This window comes from Scylla paramamosain, chromosome 39 (assembly GCF_035594125.1).
Source record: "Scylla paramamosain isolate STU-SP2022 chromosome 39, ASM3559412v1, whole genome shotgun sequence".
NCBI lineage: Eukaryota > Metazoa > Arthropoda > Malacostraca > Decapoda > Portunidae > Scylla > Scylla paramamosain.
In genome coordinates this window covers 12,670,668-12,689,807 of record NC_087189.1, presented here as the reverse complement: position 1 = coordinate 12,689,807, position 19,140 = coordinate 12,670,668, and the positions used below count along the sequence as shown (strand labels likewise).

The 19,140-nt window shown below is 37.9% G+C and overlaps 1 protein-coding gene and 2 long non-coding RNA genes across 5 annotated transcripts; 2 read left to right on the top strand and 1 right to left on the bottom strand.

Annotated features, from left to right (window-relative positions):
• The first annotated feature begins 104 nt into the window (after nucleotides 1-104).
• LOC135092209 (uncharacterized) lies at nucleotides 105-7,061 on the top strand. The gene is made up of 2 exons (XR_010262791.1): nucleotides 105-2,940; nucleotides 3,513-7,061. It is a non-coding gene; the product is annotated as an uncharacterized LOC135092209 (long non-coding RNA).
• On the bottom strand, nucleotides 5,531-19,139 carry LOC135092205 (transmembrane protein 161B-like). 3 transcript variants are annotated; one of them, XM_063990534.1, is made up of 12 exons: nucleotides 19,054-19,139; nucleotides 18,128-18,231; nucleotides 17,204-17,492; nucleotides 16,407-16,486; nucleotides 15,601-15,816; nucleotides 14,549-14,665; nucleotides 13,381-13,521; nucleotides 11,593-11,767; nucleotides 10,937-11,033; nucleotides 9,990-10,156; nucleotides 8,765-8,943; nucleotides 5,531-8,286 (listed from the first exon to the last, which is right to left on the bottom strand). In XM_063990534.1, exons 1-11 carry the CDS (start codon nucleotides 19,054-19,056, stop codon nucleotides 8,824-8,826), a joined length of 1,509 nt encoding a protein of 502 aa, XP_063846604.1. In that variant the 5' UTR covers nucleotides 19,057-19,139; the 3' UTR covers nucleotides 5,531-8,286; nucleotides 8,765-8,823. The 3 variants fall into 3 exon arrangements, with proteins under 3 accessions (XP_063846604.1, XP_063846603.1, XP_063846605.1); XM_063990533.1 differs by having other exon boundaries at nucleotides 5,531-8,196; XM_063990535.1 differs by lacking the exon at nucleotides 19,054-19,139 and adding an exon at nucleotides 18,760-18,778 and having other exon boundaries at nucleotides 5,531-8,196.
• LOC135092208 (uncharacterized) lies at nucleotides 10,038-12,306 on the top strand. Its single transcript, XR_010262790.1, has 3 exons — nucleotides 10,038-10,179; nucleotides 10,932-11,012; nucleotides 11,605-12,306. It is a non-coding gene; the product is annotated as an uncharacterized LOC135092208 (long non-coding RNA).
• Nucleotide 19,140: the final 1 nt, after the last annotated feature.

The window sequence follows — 19,140 nt, the reverse complement described above, 5'->3', positions numbered from 1 at the left end:
ATATATATATATATATATATATATATATATATATATATATATATATATATATATATATATATATATATGTGTGTGTGTGTGTGTGTGTGTGTGTGTGTGTGTGTGTGTCTGTATGTGTGTGTATTTTTTTCTCTCTTTAGATTACAAAAATATATATAATAGCTTTGGTATATAGGATTTATTCTTATGAAATGTTTGTTATCATTGTTATGTTCATGCTATCGAATGAACAGAATCATATGATCATAATTATTTTTATTTATTTTATTTTTTTTTTCAAGGAGGAATTACCTTTATTTGTAACATAGAATTACTGCTTGATATTTTTTTCAAGAATTTTGTATATACTCACATCTAGGTATAAGTGTTTCATTATAAATATTTTTTTTTTTTTTTTTTTCTTGAAACATACGCAGAAAACATTAGTATGATTATAATTATATTATAGTCATCTTTGTTATCAATATAATGATTTTGTCCACTTTTCCAATTATATGTATGAGTGGATCACCTCGTTAATAGCAACGATAAATCAATAAACAATAAATCAATAAATGCTGCTAATCAGTCTCATCTAGGTACACTGCCGTCCCATCTTTTCACTGGCCTCCTTCTACTCTTCCCTTTTCAATGGCGCGGCAGAAAGTACAAACAAGACCCTCGATCCGTATCTTCCACGTGTCAACGTGCGTGCTATCTCCCTCCCCTGCTTTAAACAGCCTCTTGGGGATGTCACTAAAGTGAAACCACTTTCTACTGAGCGTTAAGCGTGGGTCCCTTGGAGATTCGGGTACCAGTTTTTCTATAAATCCCAGCCTTGCTCTACCAAATCTGCCTGCGCCGTGCGCCTATGATGATACACCCTTGTCTTCTGAGTTTTTTTTTTTTTTTTTCGTCATAAATACGTTAATTCTCGCTACTGTGAAGCACACGAGGTGGCGTGGCTGGTCCAGGAGAAGCTTCCATTGATGGTGGTGACGGAGGAAGTGACCTCGCTCACCTGTGGCCTGCCTCCACCTGACGTGTTTAGCCGTGACTGGTCATGTGTGACCTCAATAACGTCGGAAAGCAGCGTGTTAAGTGTTGTGATACACATACCAAAATAACTTATCATTCTCATCAAAGTGAAACATTCGCAACATTTTTCTTTATTAAGAAAAGGGGTGCATTGACATTCATCTTGAAATAATAATTAGCTAACATATCTGACAGATCGAAAGATGAGTTAGGCCTCCACAGGGACCACGCCTAGACGTTGGGCTTTTTTTTTTTTTTTCTTCTGCTTTCAAGGGTGTACAAGTATGTCATGACCAAAACGGTAGTTTGATCACTCATGGAAACCTGGCTGATGAGTCCTTACAAGATGGCTAAATAATTGTAATGAAATACAAGCTAAGATAAATGATAAGATGGATGTGGGACGTATTGCAGCGTATTTTTCAGTCTGGGGAGCCATGCGGCTAGACACGTGACATGCATAAATTCATACTAACAGAGGCATGACTGCACACATCCACGTTGTCAATTACTTGTCGACACTCGGCTGTCTGTGGTGTGCCTGGGAAGTACACTTTAAACCTGCTGTGTACCGCTGTTTCAACAAGCTTGAGGAGGTGGTCAAAAAAAAGGTCGATATATTTGAGGTCGCGTAATTTTTTGGGGGCTCTCATTTTCACTTTTGTTTATTATTATTATTATTATTATTATTATTATTATTATTATTATTATTATTATTATTATTATTATTATCATTATCATTACTATTATTATTATTATTAATTTTTTTTTATTATTATAGTATCTTTTTTACAATGAAAATTTTGCACTTTATCACGCTAAAACTCCTACACAAGTTAAAAGGAAATTGCCATGTTATTATCATATTCTTGTGACTGTGCGCAATTTTATCATGTTTTCCCCTTTTTGTCCCATCAGAATGAAAAGTTAATCTATTGGTACTGAATTATAAAAACGTGGAGTACTTTTTTGTAGCAGACTGGAAAAAAAAAAGTTCTCTCCTAAAAGATCATTTTCTTACATTTGCATCATCTATTATGAAGTACATTTACTACTCAGCAATAAATATGACCTGATTTTTTTAAGCTATAGGGTGCCCCCCCCCACCAAAAAAAAAATTATAATAATAATAAATAAATAAATAAATTTACATTATGGATTTTACACACGTATTTTACCATGCATTTTACTGTGCAACTGCGCATGGAAAGCATTTTTGAACACCACATTTAACATTTGTATTTTTGTTGTTTTAACAATGTTAACAACTCTTTTCTGTTTCCAACAGTTAAGTAAACTACCATTTTTATTCATTTATTTTATTTTTTTTATTTGGTATATCAATCCATTAATTAATATCACCATCCATTGTTTCCCTTAATCTCCTCTCAAACAGCTCCCATGAATTCCTAGAGCTTTACTTTAATTTCATGCCCTTCAATGTCAACATTAACTTCTTTATCACTTATATTCTATTTTTGCTAATGGGTTTACTTTCCCTTCCATTCAACCCTCTCTCTCCACTTCAACACACTACTGACTCACTCAGAGTCAGTGCTATAGGCTATTCTCCTTGTCAAAATACTTCCTTTACTGTTGTTCACATTTATCTTCCTCTTTCTCATTCAACAAACAACGTTTGTCCCATATTTTGGAATACAGCACTCTCCTGGAGATAATTTTCAAAGGTCACAGAAATCATATTTAGGTTGTTATGGATGTTTTTCCCCCATTAATGGTGCAAAATCCCTATCAGGCCCCTTCAAACAGGCATGTTGGTCATGCAGCAAATGCAAATGCTGATGCATGCAATTGAAATGCATGACTGAGTTGCATCAGCGAGTCACCTCTGTGACAAGGCTGGCTGGTGAGAAGCACTGCTGCAGGGTCACTCAGCCTGGCTCAGTTGCATCACAGACTCTGGTAAGGAAGTTGTTGCTGTTCTACTTCTGCTTCAACGTCATTGTTGTCATCAGCAACGATGATCACTACAGATGCATTCCATAACATCTGAGCAGTTGAGTCTTCTTTTTCTTCTTCTGTAGCTGCTCCCATGTTTAGATGGACTTGCTGTTCCTCACTAGTCATTTCCATATGTTTGTCTTCCACCTCTCCACTCAACCCTTTCTTCCTCAGGTTCTCTCTTATGCAATTCTTCCATCACTTCTTAGGCTCGCCTTGTCATCTAAGCAGTTAGTGGTGGGGCAGTCTTATACACTGATGAACAATCTTAAAGCACAATGTGCCAAATTTTTCAACTATTTTAGGATGTCAAAAGAAACTTTCAAGCACCTCCTCTCATTAATCACACTCCACATTCAAAGAGCAGATACAAATGTGAGAAGGAGCATTCCTGCCGAGGAGAGACTTGTAGTCACATTGAGGTAAAAATCAGCATCAAATATTTTAAGCAGTTGCTGTAGGCACTTTTTTCTTTTCTTTCCTCTGCCACTTCACTCTTGATAATTTGCTGCTGTGCTCATTGCATCTACCAGATCACTGGTGGCTTTTCAACTTCAACAATGAATCGCTCAACATCCTGTGTGAAACGGCTCCATGAGATCTACCACCGTGATCGATCACCAGAACAGACGACTTACACTGTCAGCTGCGCATGTCAAACACTCATGTGAAAGACCACTGATGAAAACAGTAGAAAGCTGTGGGAAGCCATTTCCCCGTGACTTAGCAGCACCATCGAATTGCTCGTGTCAAAGGGCCCTTAGCCTATCACTAGAATCATGCAAACATTCTTAAAAACCAAATAACATCCACTTGTACTTGCTAAAAGACAAGATAGTGAAAAGTTTGAGATCACAAGGAGGTTGCATAACAAAAAAAATCACTAAAGTTTCTTATGAACATCAGTATGTACATTTTATTTGATCCATAACCAAGACTGCTGCAAGTCCTCCCTGGAAATACAACTGCATAACTCATTACAAATATACATAGTTCAAGACGTCTTAAAAACTGAACGACTCAAGCACTGCCTCAACGTGACTCCTGCACCAGTTGGTTAGGTGTTATCTTTTACTCCTGTACCACCACATCTGCAGGCGGGGCAAACTGGCCGTCGGAAATCACCACCGGGAACTGAAGTGAACTGGCAGGGCACTCAAGGCTAACACAAGTCTAATGTGTCGATTTAAACCAAGGTCTGTGTGTGTGTTTTGGTTAGCCTTATTTGTCCTGTCAATACACTTCACTTATTTCCTTCCTTTTTTAAACCTTCGAAACATGTCACTTTCCATTAAGCAGAAGGATTTAACCAGCATCTTTCTTTCTTTACTACACATTGTATATATTTAATTTGATAGTATTGTGTAGCATGCATCCAACTCCACAGTACAAATTGAGTATACAAAGTTTTTCTTTATCGCCATATTTAATTTGTCTTTATTAGTGCACAAAAATGTTACACTTTTTTCTTTATTGCATTTCATGTGTCTATTAGTACTCAAAAATGTTGACTTTACCATAATATTTCACATGTCTTATCAGTGCACAAAAAAGTTGGATATTTCTATATTATCATAATACCTAAAATGTCTTTATTACCGCATAAAAATGACAAAAAGACAAAGTAAAGAAAACACAGAATGCTGAACTTGCCATCACATTCAATAAAAACAAATAAAAAGATGTAAATGTGATGACATTAACACCAAAACACAAGATAGAGACTTCACCACCTCGTGAGCGTCCACCACCACACACTGCACCCAACGACAACACACTGAATTCTATGGACACTGCATGCACCAACACCCACAGCCACAACCACCAACCCTTTGCCTCTCACCCATGTAAAGTCTGCCTGTGTGTTTGTGTGTTAATGCAGAAGGAAACAGGATGGATACCCCTAGAAGAATTGGCAGGATTTTGGGACGAGATGTGAAGGGAAATGAAAAGACAAACATGAGAACAAGGAAGAGAAAAAGGAAGAGAACAAATTAGAGTACTATTTACAGAACTTAGAGAAGAAATACAAAGAAAAGAACAAATTAGGAGCACTAGAAAACTTGGAGACACTTAGAAAACCAGAATAAGAGAACAAGAAAGCAAAGAAGAACACAAGAGCAAGAATAAAGTGAATGGATACCCCAAGGGGACACTCACATCATGGTCACCTTTGTCGTTTTCTGTCATTCTTCACTTCCTTCAACCTCTCGCCCACCCAATACACTTTTTCTTCCTTTGAGTTCCTTTCTTTCATCTCCCTCATCTACTGCTTCTTCATTCTCTCTTATCACATCTTCATCTGATTTCTTTATTTCTTCTTTTCCTTCTACCTATCTTCTGTCATTCTCTATCATGTCGTTATTGGATTCTTCTATTTCTTCTGTCTATTTTCATTCATTCTCTCTCTATCTATCTATTTCATCATTCTCTCTCTATCACATCCTTATCTGATTTCTTTATTTCTAATTTTCCTCCTATCTATCTTCTGTCATTCTCTCTATCATGTCTTTATTGGATTCTTCTATTTCCTCTTTTCCTTCTATCTATCTTCTTTTACTCTCTTTTCTGGTTCTGACTTCTGAGTATCACATCTCTTTTTTCTTCTTTCTTCTCTAGTTCTTTTCTTATTTTCTCTTCTTTCTCCTCTATTCTCCTCTTTCTCCTCTTCATCCTTTTCTGAGTGTACCACATCTTGTTCCTCCTCCTCCTCTAGTTCTGCCTTTCTTTTCTCTTCCTCTTCTACTATTTCATTCCCTTCCTCCATTCTCTCTTCTGAATCTTCTAGTTCTCTTCCTAATTCACCTCCTTTTAATCCCACACCTATTTACTCAATTTCTCCCTCATCTTCTTCATTATTCAGTTCATCTATTACATCAAACTCCTCTTCCTCCTCTTCTACTTAGGATCATCTGGTTTAAAAAGACAAGACTTCAGATATTTCAAAGGATACAAGGAAGGGATGGAGGAGAGTGACTGTAAGGGTTGGGACTGCTGGTGGGAGTCCTGTAACATAAAGGTGCCTCTCAAGTCTTCCTATGATGGCTACCTTAACTGTTCCAACATCACTGGCAGGCGATGACGTACAGGAGTCCTTAGTTTATAATGGTGCTTATCCCTGTATATATATTTCTTGATTTTTTGGTTACTTATTCTATTGTTCTCTTATTTACTGTTCGTTCTCCATGTGTTCTTTTCACAGATATAGTAGTTATGATTTTTGTTCATGATTGTGACTTTACAGTACTTTAAGAACATAGTAACATCAGAAAATAAGGGATGCTGCAAGAAGCCATCAGGCCTACCCATGGCAGTCCCTTTAGCATTAGCATTGGTGAGTGACACAGGTACAAAACTCCGTCATAAGTCAAGGACCCCCAGTAAAGGCTGCAACATGGGTGAGGTGCATCGTGTGGCCAGAATGGGGAAAAGGCAGACATGTGTTAGGCTCTGGCAGGTGTGTGATGGTGTGGCACAGTGTGATGGTGCAGACTAGGCCTTCTGTTGGTGGCTAAACACACACCTGGTGATGTGCAGGGTTGCGTCATTTTCCAGAGTGATGGTTTACCTGCAGGTCCTAATACTGTCAGTGGAATCCAGTCTTGTACTCTTGAAATGCTTTGGACACTCATAACGACTACTTTCAAAAGCCACAGAGATGATTAGCCAGATTCTCAAGGGTGTTTCTTATTGATAATATAAAAACCTTGTCCCTTCACTGATATTTGGCATGTCTTTCTTTGATCATTGACCACACTGAGACACCTTTTCTTATTCCACACTGCACTGGCTAGAAATTGCAACATCTATTTTTTTATGCCTTTCTTTCTTGTAGATGCTTATGATAAACTCCATGCATTGCTTCCAGTGCTGTAAATTGTTGCATATCACTAGAACAGGAATCATAAAAACTCTTGTTAAAAATCTGATTACCCACCACTGCAGCTTATCAAAAGTACTCAAGAAGAGGTAGCGGCATTTGAGAATACATTAAGGGTGAGTATTGTCCTCTATTCTCTTTGGCACATCCATAACAAAAATGGGAACACTGAGTCTGACACCATCATCACCACCACACAGTTCGTAAAAGTAATACTAAGAGGAAGTAACACAAAGGGACATTCCGGCAGAGCAACACCAGTCACATCTGAGGTACTGTTAATGGTAACACCGCACAAGAGAAAAATGGTCACAGTCACAAAAATTCAAGCTTGCAGTTATGCACCTTTATGGAGAAGCAGTTTGTGTCTTTCCTTCAGCAAATATTTCACAGCCATGACTATATCTTTATGTGCAGAAATTAAAAGAGTATGTAGTATTCGTAACTACTAACACACAGACCTTCATTACTTCTGAATTTACAAACGTCATGATCACACTCACAGCACACGACAAGGTTTGACAATGCACTGTACATTACATCTGCTCCCCAGTCTCTCTCTCTCTCTCTCCTGTATTATTAACTTATTTCCACCTAGAGTAGAAAACTGCACCTCTTATTCAGACACTAATTTTGATGGCATGCAGAACTTTGCAGTTTGTAGAGAACCCTAAGATAAGCACCTTTATTATCAACTTATTTTCATAGTGAACAGAAAACGGCACCTCAGACACACAGTGGTGGTTATTTTTGCACCTTGTGAGTGAAAGGAAAACTTATTCACTTGATATTCAGAAGCTTTTACCTTTGATTATTACTTTCTATTCCCACCCACCAAATGACTACACAAAGTTTGGCCAATGCAGCAATGTCTGAAGGCCTGAGTGTGAGTTCCTGGAGGCTTGAGGACGTGCTTACCGAGATTATTATTTTTCTCACGAGTTCTTTGTGCACATGGACTATTTACAGAGGCTCAAGCAGCTCACAGTTCAGCAGCTGAGAGATGGAACTCCCTTACTATATATGCTACACTTTTCAATTTACTTAGATAATTTTCCTTACACTTTATATAAGCATTTGTCTTTAACCTGTACATTTTTCTTTATACACCTCATAGATATTTTGCATTTTACTACATATATATCTTTCCTCATGCATTATATAAGTATTTTCTTATTTCTGTCTGCTCATAATAAACACACACATTTTTTAACTCATGCTGTGTGCACTTGCAAGACACAAATAACTAAAACGCATACAATAAAACTGAATAAAAAAATGAATGGGGAGAGACAATCTGCCATGATGATTTGTGGAAGGCACCTTCAACAACAACGCTGGAAACCAAGCAAAGGAACACAATGAATCTTCTCCACCCAAAAAAATACACAGGAGTACCAACATGAAAACAGTGAATGGGTACCAGCCTGTGGGAAAAAAAAAAAATAAATAAATAAATAAAATAAAATAAATAAATAAATAAATAAATAAATAGATAAATAATAAAAATAAATAAATAAATAGATAAATAAATAAATAAGATAAATAATAATAAATAAAATAAATAAATAAATGGAATAAATTCATAAAACAAGATAAATAAATGAAAATAAAAACTATAAGAAATAAAAAAAAAATGCTTTCCAGTTAAAATTTCTAATCTCCGGACACCAAAACACAAAACCACAAATAAATCAAATAAAAGAAAAAAAAAAAAAAAAAAATTAAACTAACCACAAGGAACAAATATATAAAGAAAGAGAAGCATATAAAAAACATAATAAATTACTTACCATCTCCAGAATTTTCACAGAGGCAACAACACACAGAAAAAACAATTAAAAAATTAAAAAAAATAAAAAATAAAGGGAGAGGTGAGGTGAGATAAGGGGAGGGGATACTAACATGCAAATAGACGAGATAAATGGATGGTCGAGTAGGCAGTGGACAGACAGACAGACGCACTATCCCTTGGTGAAGTAGGACTGGTAGGCAACACCGAACGTCCCCGAGAGGAACCAGGAGAACACACACCACCACGTTGTGAAGCCAAGCACTCCTCTGTAAAACTCGACGGTGAAGATCTGTGAGGGAGTGAGGGAGTGAGGTGGATAAGTGGGTACGTGACTAATTGAGTGTGTGACTGAATGGGTGACTACTTGGACATATGATTTAATGAGTGACTGACTGACTGACTGGGTGACTGAAAATGTGAATGATCGGATGACTACTTGGATGAATGACTGACTGAGTGACTGGCTGAATGACTGCTTGGCTGAATGACTGATTGGGTAAATGATCTATGGGACAAGTGAATGAGTGGCTGGATGACTGCTTGGACGAGTGACTGATTAGGTAAATGTCTGAGTGACCGGCTGATTGAATGAATGGGTGAATGACTAAGTGAATCTAAGAAAGGGTATATGGATATTTTATAATTTCATCTTCCATTGTATCTCCAAGCGCTGCATCACTACAGTACTTAAGGTGAATTACAATGAAGAAATCAGTTACACTTCTAAAAAAGAAATAAAATAAAATAAAATAAATTAATTGTAAGTTGAGATCAAACTGTAAACTATGATATTTTTCCCTTTAATGTATTTTTGTATCATATTTTAGGTAATTTTATTAGGATTTCATTCAGAAATGTGAATTATGCAATTATAAATCAGGCTGAAGGACAGAATTATTTTGTTTATAACTTGGAGAATGTGTAAAGTGAAATTCATCTAAACTACCAAAATAAATACAAAATAAATACTGTACACTTTTACTAACATTTACAACATCCCACACACACACACACACACACACACACACACACAACGCAACAATCAACATTAAGAGGACACAGTAAGAAATTGCACAAAAACAGAGCAAAGAAAGATGTGAGGAAATAGTTTTCCTGACAGAGCAATCAGCCAATGGAGTGCACTACCTGGCCAAGCTATGTGTGCAGGGAATGTTCACACCTTTAAAGAGAAACATGACAAATTAACTTTAAAAGATGTGACATAACAAACTTGACTCAAAATCTTGTTAGAATACAATTAGCTAAGAAAGATTAGATAAGAACACACACACACACACACACACCCACACACCCACCCCACCACCAGCACCTTACCTTCTTCACTTCCTCAATTCCCAGAGTAAGGATGCGTGTGGCCTCCATCACTGTCTCGGCGTCCTGCAGGGCTGGGAGAGGGGCTGACTCGGCGCCACCCTCCGGAGTAAGGCCACATTCCCCGGGGCTGGACTGACCCCCAAACAAGGCTGCCCAACTCAGACCACCTGAGGAACAGAAAACATGAGAGGTGAGGGGACACTAAGGATGATGGACTGTGTTCCTTAAAAATGTTGCTTTATCTTTGACATTTAAAATACTGCAGTGGAAGTCATTAGGGTCTTTTCACTGTCTGCATTCAAGATGGACTCTATTCCTACAAATAAAATAAAATAAAATAATATAAATAATAATAATAATAAAAAATGAAATAAATAAATAAAACTTTATCTCTAACATTTAACAGATTAGTGGAAGTCATTCTGCTTTTCCACTGTTTTCATTCAAGATGGACTGTATTCCTACATACAGAAATAACAAATAAATAAATAAATAAATAAATAAATAAATAAATAACAATAATAAAAAACTTCATCTCTAACATTTAACAGACTAGTGGAAGTCATTTTTTTTTCATTCACTATTTTCACACTTGTAGTAATCATCTAACAAGAATTCTGCATCATCAACAGAAAAACACCCATAAGAACCCAACTAATCACCTCTCTTGACCTTTGAAAACTGCCTTTGTGAGAGCCAAAGAATATAGGAAAATGAGAGAATATGAATGTGTACCAGCACCATTGTCCAAGTGAAAAACATTACACAGAACCTCCCTGCCTCACATCCTACTTCCTCCCACAGCTTACTGAGAGTGAACACAAGGGAGAAGCACTGCACAATGGAAAGATGAAAATATGAATGTGTATAAGCAATAAGCATCATAGTTTGAGTGAAAGATGCTATACACAGCCTCCCTGCATCATCTACTTCCTCCCACAGCTTACCGAGAGTCTTGAACATGAGGGAGAGGAAGAGGCACAGCACAATGGGCGCCACGTACTGCAGCGTCACAACACACAGGTAGTAGAACACACCTGCTATCTGGCCACCAAGAATTCACATCATCAGCACACACATTTCAATTACTTTTCACCTTTTTCTGCATACTTTATCCATTAATTTATATTCCTCAGCTTACTGTAACCTTCACATTACCACATAGCATTAATTCATATTTATCACTTTTAAGAACCATAAACTTAAGTGTCATTTCACTCTTGGCAATACCAGACTTAGCACTACTACATGATAACACTCTGACACACTCCTCACTCACTGGCAACACTCAAACATCACACAACCTATCTACTCCATGCAAACCAATGTGCACCTTTGAATACTTAAAACAGTCTACCTTCACAATAAACTTCAATTCAAAGTAGGCTACATTCATGTTCCTACCACTCACCGATCACCACTTTACTCATACAAAAAAATGCAAAACCTTGAATACTTAAAACAATCTTTTCAATATGCTTTTAAATCAAAGGTACATACATTCATCCTATATTACTCATACCCTTCAGTCACCCTTTCACACATCTCCATTCATCCAACAAGCCTCAGTCAGACCTACACAAACCAACACTCAGCCCCTCACTTTCTTTTGCAGGTCCTTGTTGGAGATACGACCTGACTCTTTCTTCTGTGCCTCTATTTTCTCGTACGCCAGGTTGAGGTAGGACTGTAGGTAGTAAGGCATAAGCCCTAGCCTCACTGCACTCACTGCCAGCACCATCACGATCCTCAGGGTGTCAAAGGTGTCGGGTCCCATGCTGTTGTGTGGGGGTAAGGTCAGGATTATGAGGGAGAGGAGTTGGTGTGAAAAATTTACAAAGACTTTTATGTAATGTTTTTTTTTTATAAGTTTTCTTTAGTGTTTGTTTCTTTTGACTATCTTAATGTTATAAATTTTTTATGTGTTTTCTTTTTTATGGGTTTCTTTGTTAAACGTATGAGGGAAAGGAAGTTAAGGAGATTTTTATACTTTTCTTATAATTTTTTTTCAGGTGTTAGTTTCTGCTGGTTATCTTTGTTAGCCTCTGTATCGTTACCTTTCCTATGGCTCTTCTTACAAGGGAAGTGAAGTTATCACTGAAGTTTGCAAGATTTTAAGACAATAGCCTTTTCTTTACAACTCTTCTTTACACATTAGTTTCTTGTATCTTTGTTAACCTGTCATTAGCTTTTATATAACTTTCTTTGTTAATTTTTTTGGAGGTGAGTTGTATAGCTTTCCTGTTATTCTAGGGAAAGAGACAAATATATTAAGATAACAACTGTAAAAAGACTTAATAAATAATAATGATAGTAATTGACTGATTTGAAAAGGGAAGGTGCCACAACATTGCAATCATACAATGCTGCTACAAAATATCTAGGGCAACTAAAATGGTAGATTAAAATAGTAATAGTAATAACACAATTGGGGTAGAGTATAGACATAGCAAGAGTCACTAAACATCCCCAACACATGAAAGGAAATGGGATTAATCAGTGAGAAATGATAGTGAAGATAATGATGACAAATAATGACAGGGCAATAAGTGATGAGCTTTACAAGAGGAGGAATTTCTCTGGACTTGATTCACTAACTGTATTTCATATTAACCTAATATTAACTAACTGACTGTCTTCAGCCTCTCTCTCATCACTGCAATGTTGCATCTCAAGTTTTCTACCGCTATTTTCATGCTAACTGCTCTTCTGATATTACCAACTGCATGCCTCCCCTCCTCCCGCAGCATCGTTGCACAAGACTTTCTTCTTTTTATCACCCCTATTCTGTCCACCTCTCTAACACAAGAGTTAACCAGTATTTTCAATCATTCATCCCTTTCTCTGGTAAACTCTAGAACTCCCTGCCTGCTTCTGTATTTCCACCTTCCTATGACTTGAATTCCTTCAAGAGCGAGGTTTCAAGGCACTTATTCATCAATTTTTGACCACTGCTTTGACCCTTTTATGGGACTGGCATTTCAGTGGGCATTTGTTTTTTATTGGACTTTTGTTACCCTTGGCCAGTGTCCCTCCTACATAAAGAAAAAAAAAAAAACTTCCCACACTTTCCTTCACCCCTAACTTTGCTGCAGTAGCGGCACAATGCTTTCCATACAACTTAACCCTTTCACTGCAATACATAACAATTCTCAGCACCAGAAGTAATGTAAGAGACCTTTATAACCACCTGCAAGAACAAAGGGTATTAAAAAGAGATTTTGCAATTTCTAGTGGCTATAGAACAAAAATTATGTCTCAGAGAGGTTAGTGATGAAGGAAAGATGTATCAAATAGCAGTAAAAGGGCCAAATACTTGTACAATCTTCAAGCCACACCCTTAACATGTGACCAAACTAGTGTGCCGTCCCAACCAAGGCAGCCTACTCACAGGGGATGGGCACGACCAGGCAGGGTGTACTCAGTCAGATAGCGCCGAGAGACTGGCCGAATCCACATAGTGACCAAGAGCAGAGGAGCCACAAAGCTGAGGTGGAACAGTGCTCGCAGGACCTTGCTTTCCGTGCAGTACCTAAGGATTAACACCTGTGTTACTGACTTGTTTCCATCTTCAGGAGAAAACTGCAGTGCCTGTTCAGACATAAATGGTGGTAGGTATTGCTTGCGAGTGATTGGGTAAAAATGTTCGATATGCAGAAACTTGTACAATGAATATTACTTGTAGTTTGTGAGTGGAAGAGAAAAGATTCCTCTGACATCCTAACCTACAGGAATCTGAAACACATGTCCTTCTAGGTTATGAAAAGTCTGACTGGGAAGGATGTAGGTGGAAGGCTGACAGCTCCTCCACCAGAAACTTTATTCTACACACACACACACACACACACACACACACACACACACACACACACACACACACACACACACACACACACTTCACCTTGGAAGGAAGAAAAGAGAGAGGAGATCTGGTTAATATGTACAAGATTATGACAGGAATTTAGAAATTAGACCACGAGGACCTGGTGGTGCGAGATTACAGAAGTGCAAGAGGACGTGACCTTAAGTTGAAGAATGAAGTGTGCAGAAGAGATATAAAAAAAGAACATCTTTCCACAATGAATTATTGGAGTTTGGAATGAGATGGAAAGAGATGTTGCACATGCTGGGCCAATACATTGTCTTAAAGGGAGATTGGGTAATTGTAAATATCGAGATGGAACAGCACAACTAGGTAAAAACACAGCACTTACTCAGCCTTTACTTTCCTGAATCCGTATCACAACCCTTAACCATTTCCTTTCCACATAATACTTTACAACAAATGCAAAAAAAAAAAAAAAAAAAAGACCACAGACAGGATCACGAATAACAAGTCACTTTTTGGCACCATGTTAAGAAACAACCTATAAAAAGAATGCAGCACTTTGGACACTGTATGAAAGGGAGAAAATAATGGAGTAAGATGGAATAACCAGTACATTATGCTTATATTTCCACATCCATATAGAAAGTCAATGGACAGAGAATACATGCCCTCTACACAACATAATTCTGAGTGACCTACAAAATTACAAACTAATCTTATTATTCCCCACCTGAGTGAGTCCCAATGCATCTTGCCAAGCCTCAGTCCAGGGAAGGTGAAGAATGCACCAATGATGGCACACAGCACTGCCAGACTCAGCTTGAATGTCACCTTGGAGGCTGGCCCGCTGTATGGAGAAGCAAGGCAGGTGATGATGTGTCGGGAAATCACAGACATAAATTGACATAGTGATTCATCTGTGGCACCAAAACAAGATCATACAGTGTAAGTTGAGGGATTAGAGTTACAAGAGTGCTATCTATCCCAATGAGAAGCTTCTGTGGTTTAAGACTGAATGTGGAAAGAGTCAGAATGTGCTCCATTTTAGAAATTACAATTGTAGTCAAAGAATTTTTCAAAGAAGAGGCTGCTGTTTGGTGCACCTTTCCTGAATCACCAATCACTCTGAGGCATCTTTACTTATTCTACAGTCACCTCCAATCTTTAAACTGCATAGAAATTGCAAAATCCATTCCTTTTAATCCTACTTCTTTCTTGTAGATGTTTATAAAGTTTTCATGCATTACTTATGGTGCTGTTAATTGTTCCATATTACAGTGAAAAGGTTAAATGAGCCAAGTAAAGCACAGATAAATTTAGTTTGAATGACTTTTAAGTATCAGCCAGTTGGTAGAAAATTAAGAACACAAGAGCTTGAGCATGAGAGCAAGTAAGATCAATGCACATGTAGACACAATCCTTATCACCCTAAATTATTGCAGTCATTACAAATAAAACTACAGGCACTGAAAGACTTTAACTAGGCAACTGATCACTCATCTTGCTCCCCCTGACCCAAAACTTGCACCTCATCCCTTCACAACACTCCAGTAAAGATCCTGTTTAGGTATTAAGCTGTAAATGTAACCTGAATGCTTATAATCCACTACCCAGCTTGTATAAATCTAGTAAAAACAAGTTACTTTATATTTGGGTTGACACATCAGCATTCAACCTTCTTTACCATGTTGACTGAGAAGATAACCAAGAGAGAAGCAGGGGAAGAACTAAATCACTCACCCTCTCCTTGCCTACCCCTCCCTCCCTCCTCCTAGCACTTACTCAGATGGCAGGCCCTGGGCTCGGAGGAAGGCTGCAGCACTAGCATTGAAAGAGGAGTAAGCCAAGTCCAGCCCCATCTCCAGCTTGCTCTCATCCAGTATCAGCATCCCTAGAGCAATGAGCAGGTAGGTGAAGAAGGACAGCACCACCATGGCTTTCTCCCCGCCCGAGTCCTCCCCTCGGAAGTACAGCATGGCCAGGGTGAACATAATCTTGCTGTGGGCTGAGTTAAGGAGTGCCAGTCAAGGTGTTTGTGGTTCTGTAAATCAATAGATGCTGCTTTTGTTGTGTGTGTGTGTGTGTGTGTGTGTGTGTGTGTGTGTGTGTGTGTGTGTGTGTGTGTGTGTGTGTGTGTGTGTGCGCTTTTGTTCTAACCTTGATTTTTTGCAAGATTGAGTCAAGCTTGTAATGTCCTGTGTTTTTAAAGTTAATTTGTCATATTTACCTGTTAATTTGTCATGCTATTTACCTATTTTTAAGCTGTGTGTGTGTGTGTGTGTGTGTGTGTGTGTGTGTGTGTGTGTGTGTGTGTGTGTGTGTGTGTGTGTGTGTGTGTGTGTGCTTTCTTTATGTATTAAGTTTTCAATAAGTGAGTTTTATGCTGAACTGTATATATTATTCATTGCTGCCGTCCTTCTTATTATCATCATTCTCCTTTTCCTGTCTCCAATCCTCCTCATACAAATTACTGAAACACTTATCATCACTACACCACTATATTCCTCTTTCCTCCTCTTTCTCCTCATCTCTATTTTTCATTACCACCTCTTCCTCACCCCACCACCACCACCACCACCAAAGGATACAGAGAGAATCCAATCGCCAGGAGGCACCACAGCATACTAAGGTTTACCTCTGCCCTGGGAGGAGCCACGGCCATCAGCACCTGCAGGAGCACCAACAGATTGAGTTAGTGTTGGATTTGCGATGGAAAAATAAGAAAGTTCTGAATAAATAAAAATAAAATATAATAAAATAAGAATAAGAAGTTAATGTTTGAAATTAGTGGTGGATAAACAGAAAGTGTTGGAAATATAATTGTAAAAGTTCTGAATTAAAAAAAAAAAATAATAAGTTAATATCAGAATAAGTAGTTGATAAATAAAAAGATGGTGAGAAAAATGTAAAGTATAGAAAAAGTTTTGCATGAATAAAACAATAAAATAAAAAAAAAATAATGTTACTAAGGCTGACACTTAAGTAAAATATAATAGTACAATAAATGCAAATACAGAATGAATGAATGCAAATGATACACACACAAATAAATGAATGGAACACAGAAACAAATAACAAAAGAAAAGTATATAATATGGAAACACCACAATGAACAATAAATCAAAGGAACACAAAATAAATACCAAAAAGAAAAACACATAATGCGTAAATATCAAAATAAACAATAAATCAAAGAAACACGGAAATAAACAACATGAGAAAAAACAGAATGACCCAAATACCAGAATAAACAAATGAATGAAATAGAAAATAAAAATGAATAAAGAAACAAATAAAAACTACAACACCAACAGCCGAGTAAGCAACAACAAACACACAACAGCACCAAAACAATGGCTCAGCACCATACAGCACCACCACCCACCTCAGTAATGACATACACCAGCACAGCACAGAGGGAAAAGTCAAGAAGCCACTGGTACTCTGCATAGAACCTGAGCTGGATGACCTCACCGGGGCCCAGGCGGGAGGTCTCCAGGGTCAGGTCAAGGTTACGGGGCACTGTGAACCCTCCATCATCCTCCCCACCGCCTCCTGCCCCTCCTCCTTTACCACCCCCCTTGCTTCCACTCTTGCCCTTCTTCCCCTTCTCCTTCAGCAGCCCCGCCTGGCTCCGCAGCTCCTCGTCAGTGGGATGCAGGTAGTACACCAGCCTGCACATGTGGGGAGCAAGAGGGGGCTGTTACTCAGAGCAGAACTGGTAAATGAACATGAACTATAAGGGAAAGATTGTGTTTCTCTCATTTGTAAAACTACCACACTGAAATCTATGAGAGGAATGTTTTTGTTATTTATATGAAAACTACCTCAGTAAATAAGTTAGAAATTTATGGTAAGGAATTTATTTTTACTTTTATATGAAAAGTACCTCAGTAAGCAAGATGCAAAATATGGGAAGGAATGTTTTAATTTCCAGTAAGAAAACTTAAAATTTGTTTTTGAACTTAGTTATGCAAACTTGAAAATACAAAGAAAAATATAAATGTATTTTCATTATTCCTAATGAAATTAATAATCAAGCCTGAAAGAGAGTAAGAAAAAGGCACTTTCTTATACAAGTGTGTTGTGATTTCAAAATTACTTATGTTCCTTAAAATATCATAAATCAACCATATATTTTCTTCTTCATTATATATATCTTCTTTTTAATGTGTCTTTTTAATATTTTTGAGATCAAACTTTAAAACTCTGTATTTGTAAAAGCAATTCCACATTATTAAATCATGACAAAAGATTAAATGACTCTATCTATAAACATCCACAAGTAATGACGTGCAGAGCAGCTCACCCCGTGCCGCAGAGCAGCCAGCGCGCCAGGGAGTAGTGTGGCGTGATGCGGGACAGCACACTGGCCATCACCATCGTCACCACCAGCTGTGCACCAAACACCGCCTGCAGCCAAAGCACCAGCCATCACTCACAACACTGTCACCACCACCACCACCACCACCACACCACTCACAGCTCTGTCACCACCACCACCACCACCACCACCACCAACACTCATCATTGTCTTTCTCCAGGTAATTTTGCTTTAAAGTGGCAGAGAATTGAATTTCTTTGAGGTGTCACCTAACTGACACACAGCAATCCTTCAATAACACAAAGTTAATTTCAAAATCAACTCTAATGACACCCGTAGCCTTCTCTGCCCACCAACTTACACATGAACCAAAATCATTTACACTTAATTTATTACCTAACGATCCTGTTTCAGATTGAGAGACAACTGAGGCAGGAGTGGTGATTAGGTTAGGTAGCCAGTCAGTTCAATACAAAGTGCCTTGTCATACATCACACACCGGTAATTATCAGTGAAATACGAGACATCAAATCAAGCACACCTACGTTCTAAATTTAATCTCTAATACCATTTAACCCTCAACCCTATCTGACATGACTTATCTTAATTTTACCTACCATAAAAAAAAAGCTGAAGTATTCTTGAACACACCCCGCGCCTCTTCCCTCCACCACAGCAAATACTAGTCCCTTAACTTAACATAAAACGTGACCTACATTATTTATTTGGTAGCAGTGCCGTAGAGTTCCCAGGATGCCGGCAACACACAGCTACCTTTCCCAGTCATTACAGCATTATACAGGCAATAACTAAACCCATGAAGCTAAATTTGACCATAAAGAATGCAGGCACGTGAAGATTCTGTGCAAGGAAGGGGAGGGAAGCATACAAATCAAGCCTAAACACGTTACCATGAGTGCCGTCTGCTGCTATTTTGATCTTTCACTCAGTCTGTTTCAGATTTTTTAACGGCTTCCTTATTCACTCTCTCCTTCAAC

Bases quoted from the DNA above. Each gene is read 5' to 3' on its own strand.
- LOC135092205 (XM_063990534.1), bottom strand. The intron at 13,522-14,548 runs GTGGGGAATAAT...GTTAATCCTTAG, and splicing joins ATGCATTGGGACTCACTCAG to GTACTGCACGGAAAGCAAGG. The intron at 8,944-9,989 runs GTAAGGTGCTGG...ACTCCCTCACAG, and splicing joins GAATTGAGGAAGTGAAGAAG to ATCTTCACCGTCGAGTTTTA.